The following is a 26,314-nucleotide window of genomic DNA, read 5'->3' on the forward strand; positions in this document are numbered from 1 at the left end:
TTTTTCAGGAAAGTATAAGTAAATTGGATTCTCATTTTACCTAATTTTGCAGCCAACTCTCACATTTATCTCAACATTAAGTTGGTCGTTGTACCATTGAAGCTCATATATATAGTGAGTAAAGAAATTTGGTTCTCCAACTGGCGTGATCAGAAATATAAATCTCAGTTATATTCAGTAGTCTATAGTACATGCTTAATTATTTCTGATTCATTTTATGCCTTCAGACCTACGGATTTACAAGTTGGTGTAGCGTGTGGGCAAGTTTTAACCAGAAATGAATATGCCCATTGTTCGAGGGTTTGTTGTTAAAGTGAGTCTTTCAGCTCATGGAAAGCCCAGCTTTCACCGTTAAAATAAGGCCTTTGCTATTTAGGACAGACGGTAAAAGCTGGCACTACATTAGCAGTTTATTCACTGCCTCACGATGTTGAAAGTTACGAATATATTTGGGGTTGCACTTTTCCGAAGTTTGATCCAGGAGTACTCTGCTGGCACTGTGTACCTTCAGTACGTAGACTGCTGGGAAATGTGATAGACATCTCTTATCATGAGTATAGATTTGTGTTTTAAAATTGAAAGCAAGTCATGCAGGACTATGTTGGCTCTATGTGAACAGAATCAATGACCACAAATGTGAATTTGATGAATTGGGCCTCTGTTGAGAAAGCAGCAAATCATAAGGCTTAGTCTTTTGGTGTTGAGTTTAATGATGGTTTGAATCTTTCATCAAGTTCTGTATTCTGGATCAATATGTTCAGATGCATGATCAGAATTTCTGAAATGTAGTGTTGAATTCCCTCCTTAATAATCATTTTGCCTTCACTAGTAGTTGTCAAACATGTACTTTGTCAGCTTAAAACCTTCTTTTGTGTTTTCCCTGTTGATTCCTTGAGTATGAGTATAGCTGGCAGAAGCCTTCAGACCGTTATTCAGTTTATTATGAAAGTTGTGGCATAAATGTATGTGACTGTTGCATACCAATTTCTGCACTTCATTTGTGCTTCATATGCAAGTTGTATCCGCTTTCTTTGTGCATGGAAACAACAAAGGGCTCTAGGGATAGAGTTGTCCCTGAGAAATAAAAATCGGTACAATTGTGTATGGTGGAGTCCCATAAATACCAAACCTTGAAATGAGCTATTAAAATCAATATTAATGTCAGGAGGTAAGGATGTCAGTAATGGACTACCCATATAAGCCAAGCTGTTACTTTTAAACTAATTTTTATTACTTTATTGTTCCTTATTGTTAAACAGATCAATTCTTTTTGTGACCTCAGATCCTGCTGCAGCATCTTTTTCATAACGTGGACCATTATTTGTCAACTATCTGTATATTCACTGCTGATGCCCGATGAGCATTCTATAATTCGACTATATTTGTCTCCGCAGGTGAGCACCAACTACCTCGTTTCCCTGGCATGACCCGAGGTTTGGTGGCTGTTCTCTTGTACTGGGATGGGAAACGATGCATGGCACTGTCATTACGTTCCCTTATACAGTCACGACAAGGCAAAACCTGGACCTTGGAACTTGGGTAAGTTTTGTTTGCTGTAGGTCTGAGGAGGTGTGAGGATTTGCTATATATATCTCTGTTTCTGAAGTTTCATTTTGAGTCCCAGAGTAAACTTCATGCCAGCTCTTGCATTGAATCCAATGCACTCGAAGGCTTCTATTCTGTCAGAGGAGCTGTATTTTCCATTAGCTGACTCTGGGTCAGATTTATTATCACTGACATATGACCACAAATTTAATGTTCTGTGGTAATGGTAAAGAGCAAAAAGATGAAAGTCCAGAAATTAATAGTGCAAAAATGGACCATTTAGAAGTCTGATGGCAAAGGGGAAGAAGCTGTTCCTAAGTCACTGAGTGTGGGTCTTTAGACTCCTACATCATGGTAGCAATGAAAAGTGGACATGTCCTGGTTGAAAGGTGGATGCAGGTGGCACTCAGCAGGCCAGACAGTATCTATGGAAAAGAGAAAACGTCAACTGTTTACTCTTTTCTAAAGATGCCACCTGGCCTGCTGAGTTCCTCCGTCATTTTGTCCGTGCTGCTTTGGATTTCCAGCATCTGCAGATTACCTTGTGTTAATAGTGGCTGCTGCCTTCATGAGGCACCATTTCTTGAAGATGTCCTCTACAGTGGGGAGGGTATTGCCCATGATGGAGGTAGCTGAGTCTACAGCCACTTCCAGTCCTGTGTATTGGAGCCTCCACGCAGATGGTGGTCCAGCCAGAATGCTCCCTACCTCGCATTTGTTAAGAGTCTGGTGATCAAGTGCTGTACCATGCTTATTTACTTTTAGAAGGTTTTTTTTTTACATTTTGTGAATTGGTGCTCTGTTGATTGATTTTAGAGAAGCTGGTAGAACTGTTCAGTAAACCATGGAAAGAAGAGGGTAATTTAGCCTTGGATCTTCCTTTAAATGATATTTGGCAATTACTGTGCCAATAGTGCTTCCGGTCATTGTTGTTATATCTCTAGTTTAATCTTTTCCGCCTTGTACTTGCACCCATGAACAATCTGGTTACGTGCCCTGTATAACCAGCATATGACAAGGCTGAAATTACCGAAGTATTTTAGTATTCCTGAATCTTTCCCTATACGAATTAGCAGCTTCAAGGCAAGAAATCAAAAAGAGTGATAGATGCTGCGTAGTTTATTATGTCCAGAATCATCTTTCTGTGGAGGAGTTGTATTATGTAGGTTAGAATGACCTTTCAACACTGTGTTGCTATTAACTGATTGTGATTGTGACTTTTCGAGCGGCGGATAAAACATCATGCTTTTGTAATTACAACCTAAAAATTCCCTTACAGTTCAGAGCTTGTATCTATGACAACACGGTTCACAGACGAATTGATGGATCAGGGGCTGACTCAGAAAGTATTGTGCTTGATCAATCAAATAAACCTCAACGAGGAGTTTGAGAAATTGCAGGCGGCCCGTGGCCTGGGCAATCCAGTTCATCGCAGAGCGGTAAGAATGGAAGCTCACTTTATCTGCAGGTTGGGTAATTTGAAGAAATATTTAGCAGGGTTTCCAATTGATATGGCGAAGACATTTTTTGAATGCTTTTAATCATCTTGCAGAAAGTAGGAAAGCTATGCCAAGACTTAAAAAAAAAAATTGACTCAGCCTTGGTAGGAATGTTGTTTTGGTTCATTGGTTTATTATTGTCACATGCACCAAGATACAGTGAAAAGCTTGTCCTGCACACTGTTTATACAGATCAAATTAAGAAGCTGTCCTTGAGTATGGTGGGACATGCTTTCAGGCTTTTGTATTTCTGCCTGATGGGAAAGGGGAAATGAGAGAATGTCCAGGGTGGATGGGCCTTTGATTATGCTGGCTGCTTTACTGAAGCAGCAAAGAGTATAGAGTCCATCGACGGGAGGCTAGTTCCTGTGATGTACTGAGCTGTGTTGACAACTCGTATGCAATTCAGCATTGGTGATTCACCTAATTGTTGATGGATTTGAGCGATACAGGATGATGAGAAAAATGAAATTATCTACTTGGAGCAGAAAATGTTAAGCAGATATTTACTCATTTAAAATCGTGTATTTTTTTAAGAATAGTTAGAAAAATTGAGTTTGAAATATTTTGAATTTATTAAATCTGGGTCATAAATAGAATTCTGGAGCACTCAGCAGTTAAAACTGGAGAGATGAAAGTGTATATTTTAGATCAGCCTTTCTCAACTTGTTTGCCTTGAAGGAACCCTGGAAATAATTTTCAGATTTCAGGGAACCCCTGTCTACAGCTCATGGTACATTAGCGTGGTCAGTAAGTTGTAGATACAATATTCCAAAAATAATTGTTCATGCTCTTTTGAATAGAGAATGAATTTTTAGCCAACCTTTCTTGAAAAAAACATGTAGTTAAGCTTAGATTTCTTTTCTTGAAATTAATCTTTCTTTCCCTTTCATAAATTTAAAAACTCATAAGACAAACTTAATAAATTTCTTTTAAATAACCGTCTTAAGTCAAAATGGGATTTTGTCTAAAAGTAGGCTCGGTAGATTTAATTTAAATAAAGGTTGTAAATTGATTTTAATTAATGCTATTTACAATATGAAAATTTCTTGACAATGTTGAAGCAGTTGGTTGTGACAATGTCAGAATTTTGTTTTGCAAGAGAAATGAAACCTCTCATGGAGCCAACCGTTGATGGGGCACCATCAGTACTGATGCCAGCACAGTTCCTTCAAAACAGACCCTTTGTTTCCAGATATGGAGACAAAACATTAAATATACCTTGGCCTTTGCTCGTTTTGGGCAGCTCTTCGCAACAGAAAATTTTCCTGATATTTCACCGCCATTTGCAAATGTTACAAATGTTACAACATGACATTTATTGGTGAAATCTGTTGAATCATTAACCTGGAAAGAGAAGCTGTTGTTTTTCAGATTATCACACAAAATCTCTTCAGCATCATGTGACATATCATCAATATGTCGACTTGTACTGTTTGAGAGTGAAAGCTTTTCAATTTCTCTTAGTGCATCTTGTCATAGCATTTTACCCTCAATTTTACATACCGACATTATTAGGTTCTCACCAACTGTGTGACTTTTCCTTTTCTGGATAATAAGTTCTGCTACTAAATAACTTGCTGCCTGATACTTTTTGCTGTTTATTATCAAAAGCTTTACTCTGGTTTGAGATTCCAATAGCCGTTTGCATGTTATAAGGCTGTGATTTTTATTTAAATGTCTTTTCTATTTTGCTGGAGCCATTGCCACATTTGTGATTAGTTTGCCACAGACTAGACACCATGGAATAGGACAACTTGGATCATCAGTCCATGCAAAACCCATCCATCAGTAGTTTTCGCTGTAAAGACAGACTTGTTTTTTGTGTCCTTTGTTACACTATAAGAATGGTATAATAAATAATTAAACAAGAAACCCACTAAAAATATGAAAACTTCATAATACGATTCCCTTCTAACCTACACAATCTACCTTACAACAACAGTCTACTTCCTACCCCACCCCTCCGCCCAGTGCAATACAACGCTCCCCAATTATCAACAGCCTCCCCTAACTCAGAATAAATGAGGTCCTACTGCACACTGCCATACTGAGCTGACAGACTGCGATCAGGGCTGCTCGATCACTGCCCACCGCTGGTTAACATCACACAATGTGAGAAGTTCAAAAAATGATGTTTAAATTTTTTTACTCATCTCGCGGAACCCTAGGGTTCCGGGAAAACCCAGTTGAGAAATCCTGTTTTAGATGCATCTCTTGCCTATTTGATATCTTGCACAAATGTTGTTATATTTTCATCTGCTTATAAAACCTGTACATCAATTACATTTTCATAGTCTTTTCCATCGTCCTTACACATTTAAAGATCTTGGTGTTTGCGTCTTTAGCATTTCTTTAAGTCAAACTACTGTAATTTCACTTGGATTTTCCTGTACTACTTTGATTTACTTAGTTTTCTAGGCTTTCTATTAAGATGTCACCAACAAATTTTGATACCGTCCTTGTTATTAACATAAGCAGCATTTCAGCTCATAACTTAGGGAAGCATTGCTATCCACAGCATGCCAGTTATTAAAACAACTATCCTCTCAAGCCCAGCCATTGCTATTCGTGCAGCATTGTTTCCATGCATTTTTATTTGATTACTGAATTTCTCATGTGAAACTCTGCTTGGAAGATGTCAACAATAATGTTGACACAGTGTGATTTTAAATAATTTTGTGTTGAGCATGGTGTGTGTATAATTCTCTCCTCAGTGTTCGTGATCAGTTTTATGGTCGATTTGCTAAATTCTGTATTTTATATCTACTTGTTTTTAAGGCCGTACTATTAAGTCAGTAATTTGTGTGCCTTCTTCACAAGCCTAACAGTTACAGTTAATGGGAGAGCTCAAGTATGGCTCCCATTTCCTGTGAATTTTTTTGTCATACTATTATGCAATGTGTATCTCAATACACCAACTACACTGCTGTTCTAAATTAATTAGGGAACTAAAATTAATTGAAAACTAATGGCATTAAAGTGTTGAGCTGCCATTTTGGGTGTGACTGCCATTACCCACTAAATGTCTTCCCACTGAACTGGCCTTGTGCATCTTAGTTGAATAATGTATTTAAAATTTGCACCATGGTAGCGTAGTGGTTAGCTTGGGGTGTCGGAATTCGGAGTTTATTCCTGGAATCCTCAGCAAGAAAGTTCTCTATGATCTTCCCATGTACGCGTGAGTTTCCTCTGTTTCCTCCAAAGATGTATCGGTTAGTAGGTTAATTGTAAATTGTGATGTTTAGGCTTGGGTTAGATCGGTGGTTAGCTGGGCAGCGCAGCTCTGTGGGCTGGAAGAGCCTAATCCACGCTGCTTATCTAAATAGATAAATAAATATCTTAAAAGATCTTAGTGTTAAGTTTAATGGGGACTGCTTGCTTTCAAACTATTTTGATTATTCTGTAGATTCTGTGTGGGTGGGAACTTGCTAAGGTGATCAGAAGTGTAATGCCGATCTGCTACAGTCTGAATAATTGCTGTGTTATTTTCTAGGTCTCGGATCTGATTAAGGAATGTCGCCAGACCCTTGCTGAATGTCTCTTTGCCTGGGCCTGTCAGACACCACTGAGCAAAGATGACACCTTGTTTATCATTTGCCACATGGAGAGCATCACGACTGAGGCAGATGGCACATTGGATAATGTAAATCTTGCTCTTCTCATGGCTCTGCTTTATTGCTTTGATATAAGCTTCTTGGAGAATGTTACTGAGGACCGAGAAGGTAAGAAAGCTATCACGAAAGGATCACAACAAAGTGCTTTTATCTGTTTACAGAAAGTGCCAGGAAACCTCTTTTGATCTTAACCAGTTCTGACTTGAGGTTATTTGCCCAGAAGAATGTAAAGTTTCTCAATTACCTTTGCTAGACAGAAATGTATTTAGCTCAGTGTTCATTGTTTAAAGGTATTCTAAGTCACAATTTGCATTTTCTGCATTATTTCTGATTCATCACTGAAGAACTAGACTGAGTTTTCATGGATGATGCAGGCTGTCAACTGGACTTCATGGCTAGGAATCATAGAATATTATCTGCATGTTACTTCGGTGAAGGGTCTTAGTTGTGCCTGACAGTGAAATGCTGCACACTTCAGTAAAACCAATAAAAGTTAACAAGACTGGTTGCAAGCATTTAGCTTCAGCTTGAACTTGACTTCTGTTGAACGATATAGTTGAAAGCCAGTTTAATGCTTTTCGGTTTGCTGATGTTCTGTCACTGTCTCTTTAAGGTAGAGTGATACTCTAACTTGATTGAATGAGGAGGGGGAAAGCAAATGGAAGATATTTCTTTGGTTGCAGTGATTTGCAAGCTCATTTGCAAATCTCAGTCAGTCCGACTGGCAACAAAATCCCCTCCACAATCAGAATCGCACAGATGCACCACAGGTCTGTGTGCTTAGCCCTGTTCCACTTGCTTTATACTTATGACCGTGAAGCAAACTACAACTTCAATCCATATTTAAGTTTCTGATGACACCATTGTCTTTGGCCAAATCAAAACTGGTAAGAAACTAACATATAGGAGGGAGAATAAAAACCTGGCTGAGTGGTGCCACAATAACTACCTTTCACTCAAAATCAGCAAAGCTAAAGAGCTGATTATTGATTACAGGAGGAGGAAACTGGAGGACATGAGCCAGTCCTCATCAGCAGTGGAGAGGGTCAGCAACTTTAAATTCTTCGGTGTTATCAGAGGATCTGTCCTGGAATTAAGTTAAAAAATGGATGTATCAGCATGTTTAATTACCAATACAATGCAGTACTTGTGATCTAAGTGTATAAATTAATTTGACTTCATACTGAGTGGAGATTTTCTTTCCTGTCTTGTGAAGAACTTGCAATATTGTTTTTTAATAGAGTTAATTCATCAACTGCCATTACTGACAGAAAAACAGTATGTGACTGCCATTCATAGCAGGCTGCAGAACTCCCAGCCTTGGAAACTGCCAGGTCTTCAGGCTGTGGTCAGACTGGCCTGGGCCTTGGCTCTGCGAGGGATCTCACAACTACCAGACACGACAGGTAAACCTTTGTGCTTCCCCACTTTTCAGAAATATTTGAGAAAGGCATTGTCAAGTTTATTTTCAGATGTACAGGTGAAATGAAAAACTTTGCAGCAGCATCACAGACACGTACCATCAAATAAGCAGTATTCATAACAAAAAAAACAAATTTTAAAAATGTACATAATTTTTAGAAAAGCACACTTTAAAGAAAAGCACAATGTGCGTTTTTGTGCAAAGTGATCAAGTGGTCATGACATTGCTACTCTGAGCTAGTGATTGGGGTTGTGCTGGTTGGTTCAAGAACTGAATGGTTGAAGAGAAGGTGCTGCTCTTGAACCTGTTTTTGTAGGACTTCTGGCTTTGTGGAAGTTGGACCTGATGCCTGTTGGTAAGATTTCGGTTCACAGGATTGAATGTTTTGCCTTGCTCTGGAGTTAGTCATTAAATATGACAATACAGCACAGGAACAGCCCTTCGGCCCACCATGTTTGTGCTGAGCATGCTGCCAATCTAACTAATTCTGTCTGCCTGCACATTCCCTCTCCTCTGTTCATGTTCCTGTCTAAGTGCATCTTAAACTTTGGCATTGTATCTACCTTTACTACTACTGGCAGCTTATTCTAGACACCTACCACATCTTTAAAATTTCCTCCTCTCGCCTGAAAGCTCCGCCCTTTCATATTTCACCTTCCCACACTGAAGGTGAAGAGTTTTGCTTTCTACCCTATCTGTGCCTCTCAATTTTATATGCATGTCCTTCCAAGGCTATAAACTCCCAACTTATGGAGAGCCGGTGCATATGATCAAGGGTTTTAGGAGACTGGTAGGGTGAATGGGGACAGATTTGTCAACTGATGTGGGCTGCAGACATCTTCTGCTGTGTGAGAATGGGGCCTTTATGTGTGTCTTCTCTTCCCAGCTCTGAGCCATGATTAGTCGGGTCTTAGTCATGCTGAGCAGAGTGCCTAATGGATTCTCATACTCACTCACTGAGTCAGTGAGGCCTCATCCTAGTGAACTGCTTCTGTACCTTCTCCCAAGCCTTTAGTGCAACAACCAGAATTCCACAGAGTACACCAAATGTGCCCTTGGCGAAGCTTTACATGGCTGGTAACTTCCCAGCTTTTACACCTATTGCCCTGACCATGCTGTAAGCTGCCTTTACTGCCTGTCTACATGTGTTTCACGTTCAGGGAGTTGTGGACCTGCAACTCAAGATCTCTCAGTCCATCACTGTTTTTAAGGGCCCTGCCATTTCCCTTTTTATTTTATTATTTATTTTATTTTAGGGATACAGTACAAAATAGACCTTTCTGGAACAAGGAGCTGTGTTGCTCAGCAACCCACCTATTTAACCCTAGCCTAATCACAGGACAGTTTATAATGACCAAATTAACCTAGTAACTGGTACATCTGGGAACTGTGGGAAAATTGAAGCACCCAGAGGAAACCCACACAGTCAAGGGGAGAATGTACAAACTCCTTACAAACAGCAACAAGAATTAAACACTGATTTTATAGCTGATGCTGTAAAGCATTTAAACATCCTGTGACTTAATCTTCTGGACCAAAGTACCATGAGGGATATTATTTTATAGTATCCATGTAGACATTATTCAGTGATTAATCAACTTCATCAGTTGTTCAAAAACTTAATCGGTAAAGTCAACATGGCTTGTGCTGGGAAGACCCTACCCCCCAACTTTGATTAAGTCCGTGCTTTTCCAAATGTAAGTAAATCCTGTCCCTAATCTCCAATAATTGCCCTACTACTAGTGTAGTGCTCTCTCCCCTATAATTTCTTGACATCCTTTCTTTCACAAAGGAACAACAGTGGTGGGACCTTGCTTATAGCTTGAAGTTGCAAAGATCTCCCTCAGTATCCATGGATAGATTTCATCAGGCCTCTGGGACAACCACCCGTAAGGTTTTTCAAGAGACCCGGTACCAATTTAATATCAACTTTTCTTAGAATATCACCATATCTCACATTCATCCATGTCCTACTTCATGGTGATGTAGGACCTTTTCCACTTCCTCTAATTCCATGCATAAATTCCCTCCTTTTTCCTTGAGTTGGCCTTCTCTTTGCTACCTCAGCTCTTAACATAGATATAGAGTAAACTTAAAGGATTCTCTTTATTCCTATTTACCAGGGAAATATCACAGCCCTATTCAGCTCTCCTATCTCCTTGCTTAAGTTCTTTTGTTTCTTTTATTTTCCTCGAGGGCCTGTCTGATTTCATCTTCCTAAATGTCACATAGGCTTCTTTTTTCCCTTTGATTAAACTTATCATATCTCTTTCCATCCAAGGTTTCGGACATCTAATTGGCTGGACTGTAACACGGCAGATGTCGATTTAGTTCCAAACAGCCACTTCCAATCTCCTGTTGCAGTAGCTTCCTCACCCAAATTAGCACCTTTACCCGAGGACCAACATCCTTATCCTTGACTATCTTGAAACTTAGGGATTGTGATCCTAAAATTCTCCCTCAGTGAAACTCTGATTACCTTGTACAATGTCTGGTATGGGCTCTTCCCCAGCTGAGCTATTTGCATACTGTTTAGAAACATAGAAAACCTACAGCACAATACAGGCCCTTTGGCCCACAAAGCTGTGCTGAACATGTCCTTACCTGAGAAATTACTGCCGTGTTACAGTCCAGCCAATTACCCATAGGGTAATTTCTCAGGGTTACCCATAGCCTATTTTTCTAAGCTCCACGTACCTATCCAGGAATCTCTTAAAAGACCCTATCGTATCCACCTCCATCACTGTTGCCAGCAGCCCATTCCACACACTCACCACTCTGTGTAAAAAAAACTTACCCCTGACATCCCCTCTGTACCTTCTTCCAAGCACCTTAAAACTGTTCCCTCTGGTGCTAGCCATTTCAACTCTGGGAAAAAGCCTCTGATTATCCACACGATCAATGCCTCATTTCAAGAAATTATTTTGGATGCACCTGATAAATTCTGCCCCAGCTAAACCCACTAAACACTGGGGAAGTTAAAAATCACCTACTACAACCTACTTCATTATATTTACATCTTTCTGTAATCTGCCTGCATATTTGTTCCTTTAACTGGCAATTGGCAGCCATACAATTTAGTCCCAGCATAGTCACTGCACCATTCTTATTCCTGAGTTCTACCCATATGGTCTGTTTGGAGGAGTTCTCCTGGGATGTCTAATATTTTTGATGGGTAATACATCTCCCCCCACTTTTTTTTTAACATCCATCACTGCACATCTGAAATTTATCTTTAACCTAGAATGCGGAGCTGCCAGTCCTGCCCCTCTTTCGACTCGGGTCTCTCTAATGGCTGCAGTAATGTAGTTCCATATACTAATTTGGACTGTTCGCTTATCTGCTTTACCAGTTGTACTCTTTGCATTAAAATAAACACACTACAGACTGTGAGCCTCACGATGTTTATTAATCTTGCCATGCCAATTCACCAAAGCTCCACTTTGACCTCAAGAGGGTTCTTCTCAAAATGGCCTCCCTGCCTCCCTTTTGCATGCTGTCAGGAGGAGGAAATGTACTTTGTCTTAGCTGAAACTTTATAACTAATCATTGCTGCTCCTTCACTGCTCAGTCTGTCAGTAGGGCAAAGCTTGATCTATTACTGCCAAAAAAAATTAAACGGTTTGCAGTCTATTTGGTATTATTCTCTTTATGTTTTTCTTACTCTTTGCAGCCCAGAGCATCTGCCTAGCTGTGAAGGGATGGCATGACCTGAGCCATTTGCTTTGCAGTGACCTTCTTGGAATGTCTGAGGTGTGCAGCCACTTCTCTTGGGTTACCTTTCCTCAAGTTTGGCCACACTGCTTATCTGAAGATGGGTTTCAGCATTTTGGTGGTGGGGCTGGTATTGGTTATTCAGGTTCCATGAACTTGGTGAAGGAGATTTTGTATTTTATCATGCTGCTCTGTATCACTAGCTAACAAGGAATGTGGTTCATTCTTTAAACCAATGACATCAATAATTTCATCTCCCTCCACATACATTGTAAAACTAATTAAAGGTATAACAAAGCCATAATAATAAGTTGCTTTAAAAGTTCACAACATTTGTGATGTCTTTAAGCACTTGACAGTGTATGAACAGTGTCTACTCAAGAGAACATCTCTTGGAATTAGAGCCTTTTGGGTAATAATCATGCCATATCAGTTATAAAATTGAGTGTATGGGATGCAGATTTCTATGAGCACTGGTCTTCATGTGCCTGTTTTGTTTTAATCCCCAGCTTTGACTGAGTTCACAGAGGCAGATGAGTTGATTGCTAACATGGCGATAGGACAGAATGCCTTCCTTTTCCTCACGGAAGCTGTGGTGGGAGCTGAGGGCTTGTACCTGGATGAGTTCTATATCCGCAGGATTCACAACCTCGTTGCAGACTTTTTGACACTCATGCCAATGAAGGTGAGTTGGAGAGGCAATGGACAAACAAAAGTTGTGATTCTAAATTTGTATCCCTGTTTGTGCTGTTCACTGCAAAGGACAAATTAGTCCTTCATACTTTAGAAAGCTGTGGTTGCATACGTCTAAGCCCAAGTAAAGTATGTATACTTTCCAACTCCTTTTACATGAACTTACACAGAAACACAATATGGACACAAACTTACTGATATTACTTCCTTATCTGACAACATTATTATCTCCTTCATCTTGCATCTTGGTCGGTACTTTGAAGAATTTTTTATTACCTTGAAGCTTGTGGCAAAACGCCAGGGACAGGCCACCCTGTCCAACTTATCACTTGGATGAAGAGATCTCTGATTGCACTGGCATAGCTAAGCTGTTGATGTCCCGAGTACCCATATGATAAACTTCTGTGCTAATGTCATTATGAATAAAACTGTTCTTTAATTTCAGTCTTGTTTTCCTAGAGGTGTCATGGGAAGTGGTAAAATTTTGATGGTGCTGTCTGCTGAGCGCTGGCATTCCAAACTGTGTTAACTAGTGGGAATAAACCAACCCACAAATCCTTTCCTTGTGTTTCCATTCTGAGCGGTTAAATGAATAGCAAGGTCAAATGAATCAGCATTTTGCTGGTTGATCTTAAACCATAAGTAAACCCCTTATTAAAATGACATAGATGCAATGCCCAGCCACGTGCAGTCATTCACAGTGATTACTGATGACTCGTTCACTAACGTTTGTGAATGTGGGCCCTTTTATCAATGCTGCTGTTTGGCCCAGAGACATGTCCATGATGTTTTACTTCACCATAGCATTTAATTGATTTTGAGGTGCTCTTTTTGTTCATGCTTAAAAAGCTTTTTAGTTGGAAATGTCTGTTAGGAAATAAAAAGAGTAGACAAAATAGATTTCATGAATGAAGCATGTCATGATGACATCTAATGTTATAACAAATTAACCAGCATGTTCATCATTTTAATTAAACACAGTGGGGAGGTGTGTTTGAGGAGAGTGGAAGTTCTTGGAATGGATTTAGATGTGTACACTTAATGAAGCTTCAAAAACTGTTGGAGCGCATGAATTGCATTATCTGGAAACCAGTTGTTTTTCTTAGCAGCTATTTTGCATTTGTCAATCCACATAACATGTTGGAAGGAGGTTAAGAATAACTGCCATTTAAATTGTAGATTATAATTATGCAAGATGTTTACTTTTATCTTCCTGGTTACAGACTTGGGAGAAAAGTCTAGTGCAACAAAAAGCGAGAATGAGCAAAATTACATCAACTCATCACTTTACTTGCTCAGAATGTAACCTGGCACCCAGCTACATTTGCAGCTCCTTATTCATAGATCAGAGATACTTCAGCAGAGAAGGTTCTTGTCCTCTGGCATTGTTGCCAACATCAGTTGCACCTTAGAATTACCTTTGCGTTTTCCCAAGTACTTTCAAATGTCCTGTCATTTTAACCATGAGGCATGTTAAACAATTCACTCTCAGTCAACTTGAGCTATTGGTGCTGGGTCTGCATGACCCCATCAAATCCATTGCACTGGTGAGCTCACTTTGGCCAACTCTGGCAGACACTCATAGTCTATGATACATAAAAAGTCCTACCTTTACCCTCGTGGTTCTAATAATAATGATAAATATTCATTTCCCCTTCGTATATTGGTTGAAGTCGCTTGACAGTGTGCTTATAGAACTAGTGCACTATAATGTAGGGGTATTGCATTAATCAAATTTAATAGTATAAGAAGAACCAAGGAAAGTGAACTCAAAACTCTGAATGGTAGGGATAGGCCAGTTGTTAGACTGTGGATGTTTTACCTAACTCCTAATATCTTGGATGGATGTTCTCGCTTGTCTCTACTATCTTTGCTGAGCTACATTACCTCTGATTTTGAAGTTCCCATCTCAGTCTTAAAAGCTTTCTGTAGGTTTCCCTTCCCTATCTGTTCAGTTTTCTTTAGTCCCTTTCTGAGAGTACTGAAGACTTGATGGATGAACCACTGTTCCATCAGTTTGGTATGGCTGAAAATGGCCTAAAAGGAGGTGTCATGAGTAAGGTGTCATCTTTGTGATCTTCCTTCCTGTCCCACAGGTTAAACAGCTGCGGAACCGTGCAGACGAGGATGCCCGAATCATCCACATGAGCCTGCAGATGGGCACCGAGCCACCTTCCACCCTGCGACGTGACCTCGAGCACCTGATGCTACTGGTGAGATGAATCTCCTCTCTGTTCCCTTGGTGTTTAAAATGTGCAGTTCAACAACATCAACTTGTGTTTATGTAACATTTTTATGTATGACGTGAAGGATTGTCAATATAATTTGAATGCTCCTGCAGTATCTCGAGGGAAAGGATTGGTGAAGGAAAAAGAGGCATAATTTAAATTTCCAAAGAAGAATGTCCTCGGCCCGCAGTCCATAATTTGATGTCTTCATGGATATAAACTCAGTGGCCACCTTATTAGGTACACATATACACATGCTTGCTAATGCAAATATCTAATCAGCCAATCGTAAGGCAGCAAGCAACTCAATGCATAAAAACAAGCAGACATGGCCAAGAGATTCAGTTGTTGGTGCCATATGGGGTGGTTTGAGTATCTTAGAAACTGCTGGTCTCCTGGGATTTTTACACACAACAGTCTCAAGGGTTTACACAGAGTGGTGCAAAGAAACAAAAACAAAATCCAGTAAGCATTAGTTCTGTGAGCAAAAATGCCTTGTTAATGAGAGAGGTCAGAGGAGAATAGCCAGACTGGTTTAAGCTGACAGGAATGTGACAGTAACTCAAATAACCACACGTTACAACAAGGGTGTGCACCACTGACTATATCTGAGCCTAAATACCAAAGCAAAGTATTTTGAATGCAAGAAACCTGAAGCAAAAACAGAAAATGATGAAAATATTTAACAGGTTGAACAGCATTTTGTGGACAAAGAAACTAAGTCAGTCATTCACACACAACTACAAAACAATGGAGAATAACAGACAGTGGAGGTGAGTGAAGTTAGGAGAGAGGAGAGAATACCAGGGATGATTTGTGACAGGGTCAAAGGAGAGGGAAGCTGTATTGGGAAAGGATGCTCTGTAAGTTAACAAAAGCCTACAGGAGGCTGTTGGTGCAAAACTGTATTGGTCTCTGTTGTTGTTTTGGATCCATCAGCTGCGTGGAGAGTGCTACATAGGCAACAGCTTACTCTCCATATCGCGGCACCCATTGTTGACCCTGACCAACGGAAGGTCTCAGTCCATCCAGCATACAATAACTGAAAATATAAGAATGGGCCACTCTGTTACCCAAAAAGATTGTGATTGGCCTGACTCTAACCGCCTTAGATTCCCAAAGACACTCTTTTGAGGGGGAAGAGTTACAGTGAATCATGACCCTCTGAGAGAGAAGATGTCATATCAGTGTTGAAAATGGGCAACCCCTTGTTTCTAAACATTCCAGTGAATGCTGACCAACCTTTCCTCAAAGGGCAACTTGTCCATTGCGTGTATTAGATTACTTAGATTCTGAACTGCTTATAAAGCATTAATATCCATCCTTACCACTCTGTAAAAAAACACAACCTCTGAAATCACTCCCAATCACCTAAAAATGACGTCCTCTTATATTAGCCACTGCTGCCAGGGGAACAGATGCCAGCTGTCCACTCTAGGCCTCTTATCATAGTATACACCTCTATCAAGCCACTTCTCATTAAAAAAAAACCACAAAAAAAAATCCATCCTTCCATTGGGGACAAATAATGTATATGTTACTCCAGATGTAGGCAGTAAATCGCAGTATAAATAAAGCATAATCTCTTTATATTCATCTAAAATCCCCCTCACAATAAACGATAAAATTGATAAAACAGCTTTCCCCTGTTCTGAACGTTATTCATTTACTTCCACTGTTCGCGCAATTTGTTTTTTTTCTGCATATTGGGTCTTTTTTAATGGGTTCTATTTGGATTTGTTTGTTTTGTAGCTACCTGCAAGAAGATGAATCTCAAGGTTGTATAATGTATGCATACTTTGATAAGAAGTGTACTTTGAGCTTTCATTATCTTTGGTAGCTGCATTCCAGCCATGTGCATTGAGACATCCCAATATCCCCAGATGCCTCTACACTTCAAAGCTCTACAATCTCTCATCATTTATATAATGCTTTTTAAAAACAATTCAAAGTTAAATGGAGAATTTCATCATTTCCAGCGTAAACCTCAGTGCCAGATTTTCACCCGCTAACTTAAATCAGTATTCTTAATCTTTATCCTTCTTGTGACCGCTTCATGATTTACTTTGCTGTAAAATGGTTACTTAAAATCATTGAGGTAATTTGGAAAGAATTATGGATATACTTGTTATCTGAATCTATTGAACACCAACGTGGGGGCTGGGAGAATATGATAAGCTTTCTCAGAAGAAGCTGTGGCTTTTCTCTGTGGAGCAAGGGAAGATGAGAAGTGGCTTGATAGAGGTGTATACTATGATAAGAGGCCTAGAGTGGACAACTGGCATCTGTTCCCCTGGCAGCAGTGGCTAATATAAGAGGACGTCATTTTTAGGTGATTGGGGGTGATTTCAGAGGTTGTGTTTTTTTTACAAAGAGAGTGGTAAGTGCTTGGAACACTGCAGGAGCTGGTGGTTGAGGCAGATACATTAGGGACATTTAAGAGACTTAGATTGGTGCATGGATGAATGAAAAATGGAAAACTGTGCAGGAGGGAGCATTTAGATTGATCTTGGAGTAGGTTAAAAGATTAGCACATCATTTTGGGCTGAAGGGCCTATTCTGTGCTGTACTCTTATTCCACATTAATTGTTCCACATTATAAGGGTTGCTTGTGCTCACAGTGAACTTTATTGGAACAATGTATGAGGCTGAGGATTTACAGGTTACGGTAGAGGAAACGGGACTGAGGGAAATACTCATTAGACGTGGCACTGACTTGATGGGACAAATTAAAGTTCAGGTGCCCAGTCTGCAGTTGCTTTGGAAGGTGAGTGAGCATTTCTAAAGATGGAAGAATGGACCAGGTTCTCATCAGAAGGAATATATTCTCCAGCAGCTGAAAGTTGAACTAAGGAAGAAAAATGTGATACTGGCTGCCAGTGTTAAAAATTGCAGAAGACCCCTACGATGTGGAGGAAGGTAGGTAGGATAGACAAAGGGTATCTTAGTCTTGTTCTGGCAGAGTCAACATGGGTTGAAGTGGACTGCTGAGGACACACAGTGGCAGAAATAGGTTACTGCAGGCTGAATGCTGGATTCTTTAAATTGTTCAGTCAAATACACCAAATTTTTAACTTTGCCAATTGTGAAGCAATGCCAGTGAAGTTGATGCTGTCCATTTTAAGTGCCTACACTTGAAGTATTCATGCCCAAGTTGATACTTGTATAGTTTCAAGAAATGAATTATTCCAGAGATGATCATTTTCCTTTTGATAGATTGGGGAGTTGTACCTGAAAGATCCTTTCCAACTTGAACTTGCCCTTGAATATTGGTGTCCATCTGAACCACTGCAAGCCACAGCCACAACTGGTTCCTTCTCAGGTTTGACCCACCACAGGCCACCACAGCGTCAGGTATGTCAGACAAATTGCACAATTGATCTGTGATAAATATTCAGTAATATGGATCGAAGGAGTTAATGGAGCTGAGGTATAGATCAGCCATCAAATGATGAGCAGCTCTGCTCTCTCTATTCATTGAGGAATGTGGTTCAGCTTTACTTTGTTAATTGCCTTTCTACAATGACTGATTGATGTTGTGTCAGCTCTCTTTCAGCCTCTCTGCTCATTTAATATTGCTCTGATTGAAAATTTGTAATGATTGTGCCCATCAACATTATGAAGAACATAATTAATACTTGACATATTTTCTTGCATTTCATGAAAGTAAATGCAAATCTTAACTTGAGTTATAAACTTGAAATAACAAAGTACTTCAGTGTTTCTTTTCATTTCATGCAGGTTGTTCTGTCTAAATTTGTGAGGCAGATGGGTGATATGCTGCCCCCATCTCTCTACCTACCTTACCTTAAGATGCTCCGTGGACTGGCTAATGGGCCACATTGTGCACACTACTGCTTCAGTCTACTCAAAGTCAATGGCAGCAGCCATGGTAAGCTTTGTCTGCACAAATTGTTACTGTTGAGTGTTAGACAAGTAGCAAACCTGACAGGAAATCGGTAGAAAATCCATCAAAGGTGTTCCTGTTATTTGACAGTGAGGAATAGTGTGGTCTAAAGGCAAGTTAGAAATTTAAGGCTGTGCTGTGCATACTTCTTTTGGGCAAGCGTTGTACTGTCCATTATTGTACAACCTATTCCATTAACCTGAAAACATTTCCACTTTGGCAGTTTAATATTGACATTGCTTTTGTCTTTATTTCTATCAGTTTTTTTCAACTTGTCATCAAAGCTTAATATAATTAATTTATATCAAAGTACATGTATGTCACCATAAACTCCCTGGAGATTCATCTTCTTGCAGGCATTCACAATAGAACAAAGAAATACAACAGAATCAATCAAAAACTACACACAAGGACTGCAAACAACTGATGTGCAAAAGAAGACAAACTGCATATACAAAAAAAATACTAGGAACATGAATTGTAGAGAAAAATAAATTCTGCTGATGCTGGAAATCCAGAGTAACACACACAAAATGCTGGAGGAACTCAACAGGTCAGGTAGCATCTATAGGGAGGAATTAAAGAGTCAATTGTTCTGGCCAAGATCCTCCTTCAGGACTGGAAAGGAAGGGAGAAGAAACCAGAATAAGAAGATAGGGGGAGGGGAAGGAGTCCAAGCTGACATGTGATAGGTGAAGCCAGGTGAGGGGGTGGTGGATGGGTGGGGGAGAGGGGATAAAGTGAAAAGCTGGGAGGTGATAGGTGAAAAAGATAATGGATTGAAGAAGAAGGAATTTGATAGGAGAGGGGGGAGGACCATGGGGGGAAAAGGAGGTGGAGGGGCACTAGGGGGATGTAATAGGCAGGTGAGCAGAAGAGAAGAGGTAAAAGGGGGTCAGAGTGGGGAATGGAAGAAGTCCGTAAAATGAGTCTATAGTTTGTGAAGTTTGTTCACCTTTGAGGTGAGTGAAGTTGTCCACACTGGTTCAAGAGCCTGAGGGTTAAAGGGTAATAACTGTGTGGGACTTGCGGTTCTTGTACCACCTTACTGATGGCAGCAGCAAGAAGAGAGCTTGGCCTGGATTCTGGGATCCTTGATGATGGATGCTGCTTTCTAATCTGTGATTACAAGGTTTACTTCCACTTATCTGAATAGTAGTGTGACATCTACACTGCTCTAGTGACCTGGCTCTTTCCTCATATTTAAGGGTGATTGGAGGATTGTGCTGTGCAGTTTTCACCCTTTTAGTTATAGTATCTTCTATACCAGCTGACTTCTACCTGATAAGTAGGGGTCAATCAGTCTAATGTGCTTAGTTTTAAAAAAAAATGTACTGGTGGCATGATCAATTTTCACCTGGAAAAGTATGGGTTAGTAAGGGCAAACTGGTGTTAGTTTGCTCATAGTGAATCATCAGTGTGATTTTTCTGCTATATTAACTGAAGATGCAGGAAATGATTATGGATTTCCAGAGGGCAATTGATAATGTACATTTAAAATAGAAGGGCATGAAGTTAAAGCAGAATGATATAGTAGACATGAGACTAGGGTAGAAGTTCCTTCACCATTCTGTGTGTGTTGCTATGGTGAAAGATGTTTTTATATTTTGTAAATATGAAGTGGTGTCTCCCAGGGGTTAGATCCATCATGTTTTTGTATATGAATGATACTTCTAAAATGACTAGGGCTTTGCTCTTTTTGGGTATGCAGTAAACAGTGAGCAGTTCAGGAGGACGAAAAGGAAAAGGTTAGGCACTTGACAAATGCAACTTAACATAGATAAATGAAATTGTGTACTTTGACAGAGGTGGTGAGGCAAAGCAGTGTAATCCAAATGGGATACAAGAGCAAAATAGTCTAGGAGTAGATTGATAAGGTGATGAAGGATGATAATACAAAAACTGCAGCTGCTGGTCATCTTAAAATATAAAATTGTAGGAACACTCTACAGATCAGGAGAGAAACCGGGTTAATATTACGGGTCTAAGACACTAATATCAGAGTATTGTTGACTCATATTGTTGATTAAGAAATAATAATCACTTTAATTATAAAGAAATAACCACTTCAAATAAAGATTTATCAGGGTCATACCAGTGTGGAAGACTTAAGTAATATGATTAGACTGAAGAAGTTGTGATTATTCTTTAAATTAGGAAGATTAAGGCAAGGATGATAGAGAGAATATGGTTCTAATGTATTGTACCATATATCTGCTATTCAGGAATCTCAGTGGTTCAGCATCTCTGCCTGATGGTGCTCCCTTTCTGCTGGGATCCTGGTTCCCACACTCCCTTTCACATGCCAGAGCCCCCGTTCCTGTGCTCTCCTTCCTATCCCCAGGGCCCCCATTCCTTTTCAACTTGTCTGGGTCACCAGGAGGTTTATTATCATTCTGTGAATCAGAAGGTTGTTATGCTATTAATTGAAATAACATTCAGTCGTCTGATAGATCTGCCTGACCAGTGGCACCAAAATTCCCAAGTGTGCAACATTATTGTAGTTTCACTGCAGTTAGATTCCATAGAAATTTCTAACAGGTGGTGTTCCTGAAGAGGTGTAATTTGTAGAATTATTACTAAAATAGACAGCTCATTGAAAGAGCCATTTGGGTCCCTCTCTGCTGTATCATTCAATGATTATGCATTTGATGTTTCAAGTATTTAATTGCACTGGAGCATCAGTAATTGATGTGATAACTATACTGCGGCTGGAGAGTCTGTTGACATTCACCTTGTAGGATCACAGATGACAATTGTACTGAGGTCAAGTCTATGGAAATATAACACTCTAAATCACAGATGGATATCATAAGAAAGGAGATATACAACTATAAGACATAGAAGCAGATGTAGGCCAATCAGCCCATTGAGTCTGCCCTGCCGTTCTATAATGGCTGATTTATTATTCCTCTCAACCCCATTCTCTTGCCTTCTCCAAAAACCTTTAGCGTCCTTGTTAATACTGTCAACCTCTGTTTTAAGTTCACCCAGCTAACTGTGACAATGAATTCCACAGATTTACTACCCTTTGGCTAAAGAAATTCTTCCTCATCTCTGTTCTAAAGGGGCATCCTTCTATCCTGAGGTTATGCCCTCTGGTCCTACTCTTCCCCACTCAATCTGGGTCTTTCAATAATCAATAAATTTCAATGAGATTCTTCCCTCATTCTTCTAAAATGCTCCTCATATGTTAACCCAGGATTAATTCCCAGGATCATTCTTGTGACCCTCCTCTGGACCCTCTCCAATGCCACCACATCCTTACTTAGATAAGGGGCCCAAAACTGTTCATAATACTCCAAGTGCAGTCCGACCAATCCTTTGGAAAGCCTCAGCATTACATCCATGCTTTTGTAAAGGCTTGTGGAATGAGGATAAAAAAAATAGTACTGATGATTTCAGTGGTTTCATTAACTAATAGACAATTGGTGTGCATTGTTTCTTGCAGTGGAGAATATCCAGGTGGTTGGAGGCAACCCAGTGTCATGGGAACATTTCTTCCATTCATTGATGTTGTACCACGAGCATTTACGGAGAGATATCCCAAGCACAGACACCATACAGTACAGGCAGATGCCACTGAGGGGCATTACACAGCGAGAGATGGATGGCCTCATCGCCTTCTTGCAACTTACTGCCACAACCGTCAGTTGGGTAAAGTATTCTTGAATAAACTCCACAGTTGCAACTCTTAGAAGGTTCAAAGGAGAAGTTTTATGGAGAGTTACTCTCTTGTGGTAGAGGGAATAAAAACTTCAGTGACTAACCTCATGTCATGAGGTGTGAATTTATAAGCTGCATCTAACCTCTTATCACTGTTCTAAGCTTGGAATAGATTTGGGTTTAAATTTTGAGCATTACTGATTGGTTTGGCTCAGCTTCTGTGGGTGAACTGGCCAAGCTATACTGGGAGATGCACTATTTTTCACTTGTGTATTCCTTTTGGAGTGTAGACCAGGTGAAGATATTACTGTGGTGCCAACAACAATGTTGTTAATGTACCATCAGAAGAAAGTAAATCAAGTTGGAATAAATACTTCTCAGCTAGATTCTCCACTTTGTTTTTCATCCTTTACTTTCACTCTTTAATTTAGCTTTTTTTTCTTTATGTGATTGGTGTACTTAGCTCTCTACTTGGTGTTCCGTCTACTTATTTTGAACAAAAACCAAGTTCTGGTGTTAGTTGTTTTACTGCACCTTACTTACGGTTGACTCAGCCATTCAAGGTTGACCTTCAGATTGCTGTGAAGCACTTTTATGGTCAACTGAAGGTTTTGTTTTGACAGAATCTGCAGATCACTCACTGTTGAGTTGACCCCTTTCAATGCTGCCAGACTGTGTTAACCTGTAAAATGCACTGCCTTTAATATATTCCATTCATGAATTAAATAAAACTGACAAATACCGTGTCTCAGCATCAGCATTTATAAGGTTATCTATTTTAAACCTTCGCCTTTGCTTCCATTTTCAGCTGTGTTTTCCTCTGACCTTTTGAGGTACAGAATAGTGATTGTTTAAAGAAAAATCATAAAACTCTGAAGAGCCACAACATTAATGGTCCATGAATTCAGATTATAAAATGTGTCATGATAAGGTCCAATGGTATGCTAGCCTATAAATCAGGAGGACTAGAATACAAAGCCATGGTTAGACCACAATCTTAATTAGAGAAGATTGAACTGTCCTTTTGTTTTGGCTGGTTGGACAGTCTGCAGCTAGGGAGTGTATACTCAAGCTTAGAACCAGAACTTCACGATTGAGATTAGGAAATAGTTGCATGTGCAAAAGATGAAACTCCTTTCACCAGCAGTCAATCATGACAATTGTAGCTCTTAAGTCCGAGATCTAAGGAACATGACACAAATATAGTTGCAGACTTGTTTACATGTTTATTATGATCTCATTGAATGCTTGGCCAGCTTGAAAAGCATATCTTAGTTCATATGATTGCAGCAAATTAACTTAAATAGAGCAGCATATAATGCTTGTTGGCAGTTGTGTTTTTTCCAGTCAGCTGGGGTGCTTAGCCGTTTTTGAGATGCCTTGTCTTAGATGAGATTTCCAAACAGTGCAAGAAGACTTAGGCACATCGTACCGTGCTTGTTACTTAAAAGGGACCTGATTGGTTCCAGATCCCACCTTTTGCTACATAGCCTTGCAAGCCTTTATTTTCCCAAAAGTTCTACAACTGCCAATTCTGCTCAGAGTAGTGAAGATTATCCAGTTTTCCTGACTGTTTATTTTTCCAAAGGTGCAGAATGTAAGTGAGAGAAATAAATTGGCCGACATGACCATATTTCCATATTTGCTGGTGATGCAGACTAAGTGGGATTGTGAGTAAATGGCAATGTAAAGAGGTGTTAAGAGGATACAGACAAGCTAAGTGTGTAATTAAGAACATAGATAAAGTAATGTGGAAAACTGAGGTGCCCAGAGCAATATCTTTGAAAATGGTGACAGATTGGGAAATGTTGATGTTCAGAGGGACCTTGGTACTCTCAAACTCAAATTACTGACTGATCTGGCTGTGGACACAGCTCCACCTACTTGCCTTTTCCTCATAGACCTTAATAACCCCTGCTATGTAAAAATCTACCTAATTATTCCTTAAATATATTTAATGAGGTAGCCTCTATTGCTTCCTTGGGCAGAGAATTCCATAGGTTCAGCACTCTGGAAAAACAGTTTCTCCTCATCTCTGTCCTAAATCTGTTCCCCAAATCTTGAGGCTGTGTCCCCTAGTTCTAGTTTCACTTGTGCATGGAAACAATTTTCCTACCTTTATCTTGCCTACCCCTTTCATAATTTTATTCTTCTAGATGATCACATCTCATTCCGCTGAATTTTAATGAATATAGTCTCAGGCAATTGAATCTCTCCTCATTTGTAACCCTTTTATCTCTAGAATCAACCTGGTGAACCTTCTCTGCACCACCTCCAAGCCCATCTAGAGACCAGAACTGAATGCAGTAACTCTTGGTGTGATTTCACCTGTACCCTGTACAGATGCAGCATTACCTCCCTGCTCTTAAATTCAATTCCTCTACAATGAGGGCTAACATTTGCCGCCTTGATAACCTGTTGACCCTGCAAACAAACCTTTTGTGATTCGTGTGGATGCACTCCCAAATCCCTCTGCACAACAGCATACTACAATAAAAACACAAAATGCTGGCAGAACTCAGCAGGTCAGGCAGCATCCACGGGAGGAGGTAGTGACGACGTTTCAGGCCAAAATCCTTCATCAGGAGTGAAGTAACATGAGATGGTCGAGGGGGAATAAGAAGTGGGGGGGAGGGATGAAGTAGAGAACTGGGAGGTGATAGGCTGAAGGCAAATAGGCTAGGGGGAAGGTGGAGAATTATGGGAAATAAAAGAGAAAGAAAGGTAGGGCTGGGGGGAGATTATAGTGAGGGGGGAAAAAGAGAGAGAAAGAGAACCAGACTAAAATTATAGATAGGGATGGGGTAAGGGGGGGTGCAGGGGTATCAACGGAGGTCTGTGAGTTGAATGTTCATGCCGGCAGGTAGGAGGCTACCTAGGCGGGAGATAAGGTATTGCTCCATCGACCTGCTTGTGGCCTCATCTTGACGGTAGAGGAGGCCATGGACAGACATATCGGAGTGGGAGTGGTCTGTGGAATTGAAGTGTGTGGCCACAGGGAGATTCCGCCACTGCTGGAGGACTGAGTGCCGGTGTTCGGCAAAACAATCTCCCAGTCTGCGGCGGGTCTCCCCAATGTATAAATGGCCACATCGGGAGCACTGGATACAGTATATCACCCCAGTTGACTCGCAGGTGAAGTGGTGCCTCACCTGAAAGTACTGTCTGGGGCGTAGGATGGTGGTGAGGGAAGAAGTGTGGGGGCAGGTGTAGCACTTCTTCTGTTTGCAGGGATGTGCCTGGAGGGAGGTCGATGGGGGGGATGAATGGACAAGGGAGTCGCGTAGGGAGCAATCCCTGCAGAAAGCCGAGAGTGGGGGGGGGGGGGGGAGGGGAAGATGTGGCTGGTGGTGGGATCCCATAGGAGGTGGCGGAAGTTACGGAGGATTATACGTTGGATCTGTAGGCTGGTAGGGTGATAGGTGAGGACCAGGGGGACTCTATCCCTGGTGGGCTGGCGGGGGGATGGGGTGAGGGCAGAGGTGCATGAAATACGGGAGACGCAACGGAGGGCAGAGTTGATAGTGAATGAAAGGAAGCCCCTTTCTTTAAAAAAGGAAGACATCTCCTTTGTCCTAGAATGAAAGGCCTCATCCTGAGAGCAGATGCGGCGGAGGTGGAAGAATTGAGAGAAAGGGATAGCATTTTTGCAGGAGACGGTGGGAGGAGGAATAGTCTAAGTAGCTGTGAGTACCTGTGTAGCATACTACAATCTTTCACCATTTAAATGATCTGATTTTCTATTAAACCAAATTAACCAACCAGTTTGGATGCTTTTTTGCAATAAGTTCTCACAGAGAACGTGCAAGGTCCTCGCAGGCAGCACTGGAGGTCAGAGTCAATGCTGGATAACTGGAGCTGCTTCCACAGGTTGTGTCACTATACTGCCCTCTGCAATTGACTGGCAGAACATGACTAGTGCCTGCAAGATTGTGTTCTAATTAGATTCCAATGCAATCACAATAAGGTGAAGAAACCCTGAAGATGGTTAGCAGAAACTTCCCAGTACTCATGCTCATTCA

General features: G+C 40.4%; 1 protein-coding gene across 2 annotated transcripts in view; it reads left to right on the forward strand.

Annotated features, from left to right (window-relative positions):
• Positions 1-26,314, forward strand: part of nup205 (nucleoporin 205) — a 131,179-nt gene that overhangs the window by 32,096 nt on the left and 72,769 nt on the right. For both annotated transcript variants that reach the window (XM_073058947.1, XM_073058948.1), the window contains 9 exons: positions 1,395-1,539; positions 2,825-2,984; positions 6,541-6,769; positions 7,903-8,067; positions 12,308-12,483; positions 14,588-14,704; positions 17,936-18,073; positions 18,461-18,611; positions 22,078-22,283. In XM_073058947.1, the coding sequence (XP_072915048.1) occupies positions 1,395-1,539; positions 2,825-2,984; positions 6,541-6,769; positions 7,903-8,067; positions 12,308-12,483; positions 14,588-14,704; positions 17,936-18,073; positions 18,461-18,611; positions 22,078-22,283 (1,487 nt within the window). The remainder of the gene's footprint in view (positions 1-1,394; positions 1,540-2,824; positions 2,985-6,540; positions 6,770-7,902; positions 8,068-12,307; positions 12,484-14,587; positions 14,705-17,935; positions 18,074-18,460; positions 18,612-22,077; positions 22,284-26,314) is intronic.

This window comes from Hemitrygon akajei, chromosome 10 (assembly GCF_048418815.1).
Source record: "Hemitrygon akajei chromosome 10, sHemAka1.3, whole genome shotgun sequence".
Lineage (NCBI taxonomy): Eukaryota > Metazoa > Chordata > Chondrichthyes > Myliobatiformes > Dasyatidae > Hemitrygon > Hemitrygon akajei.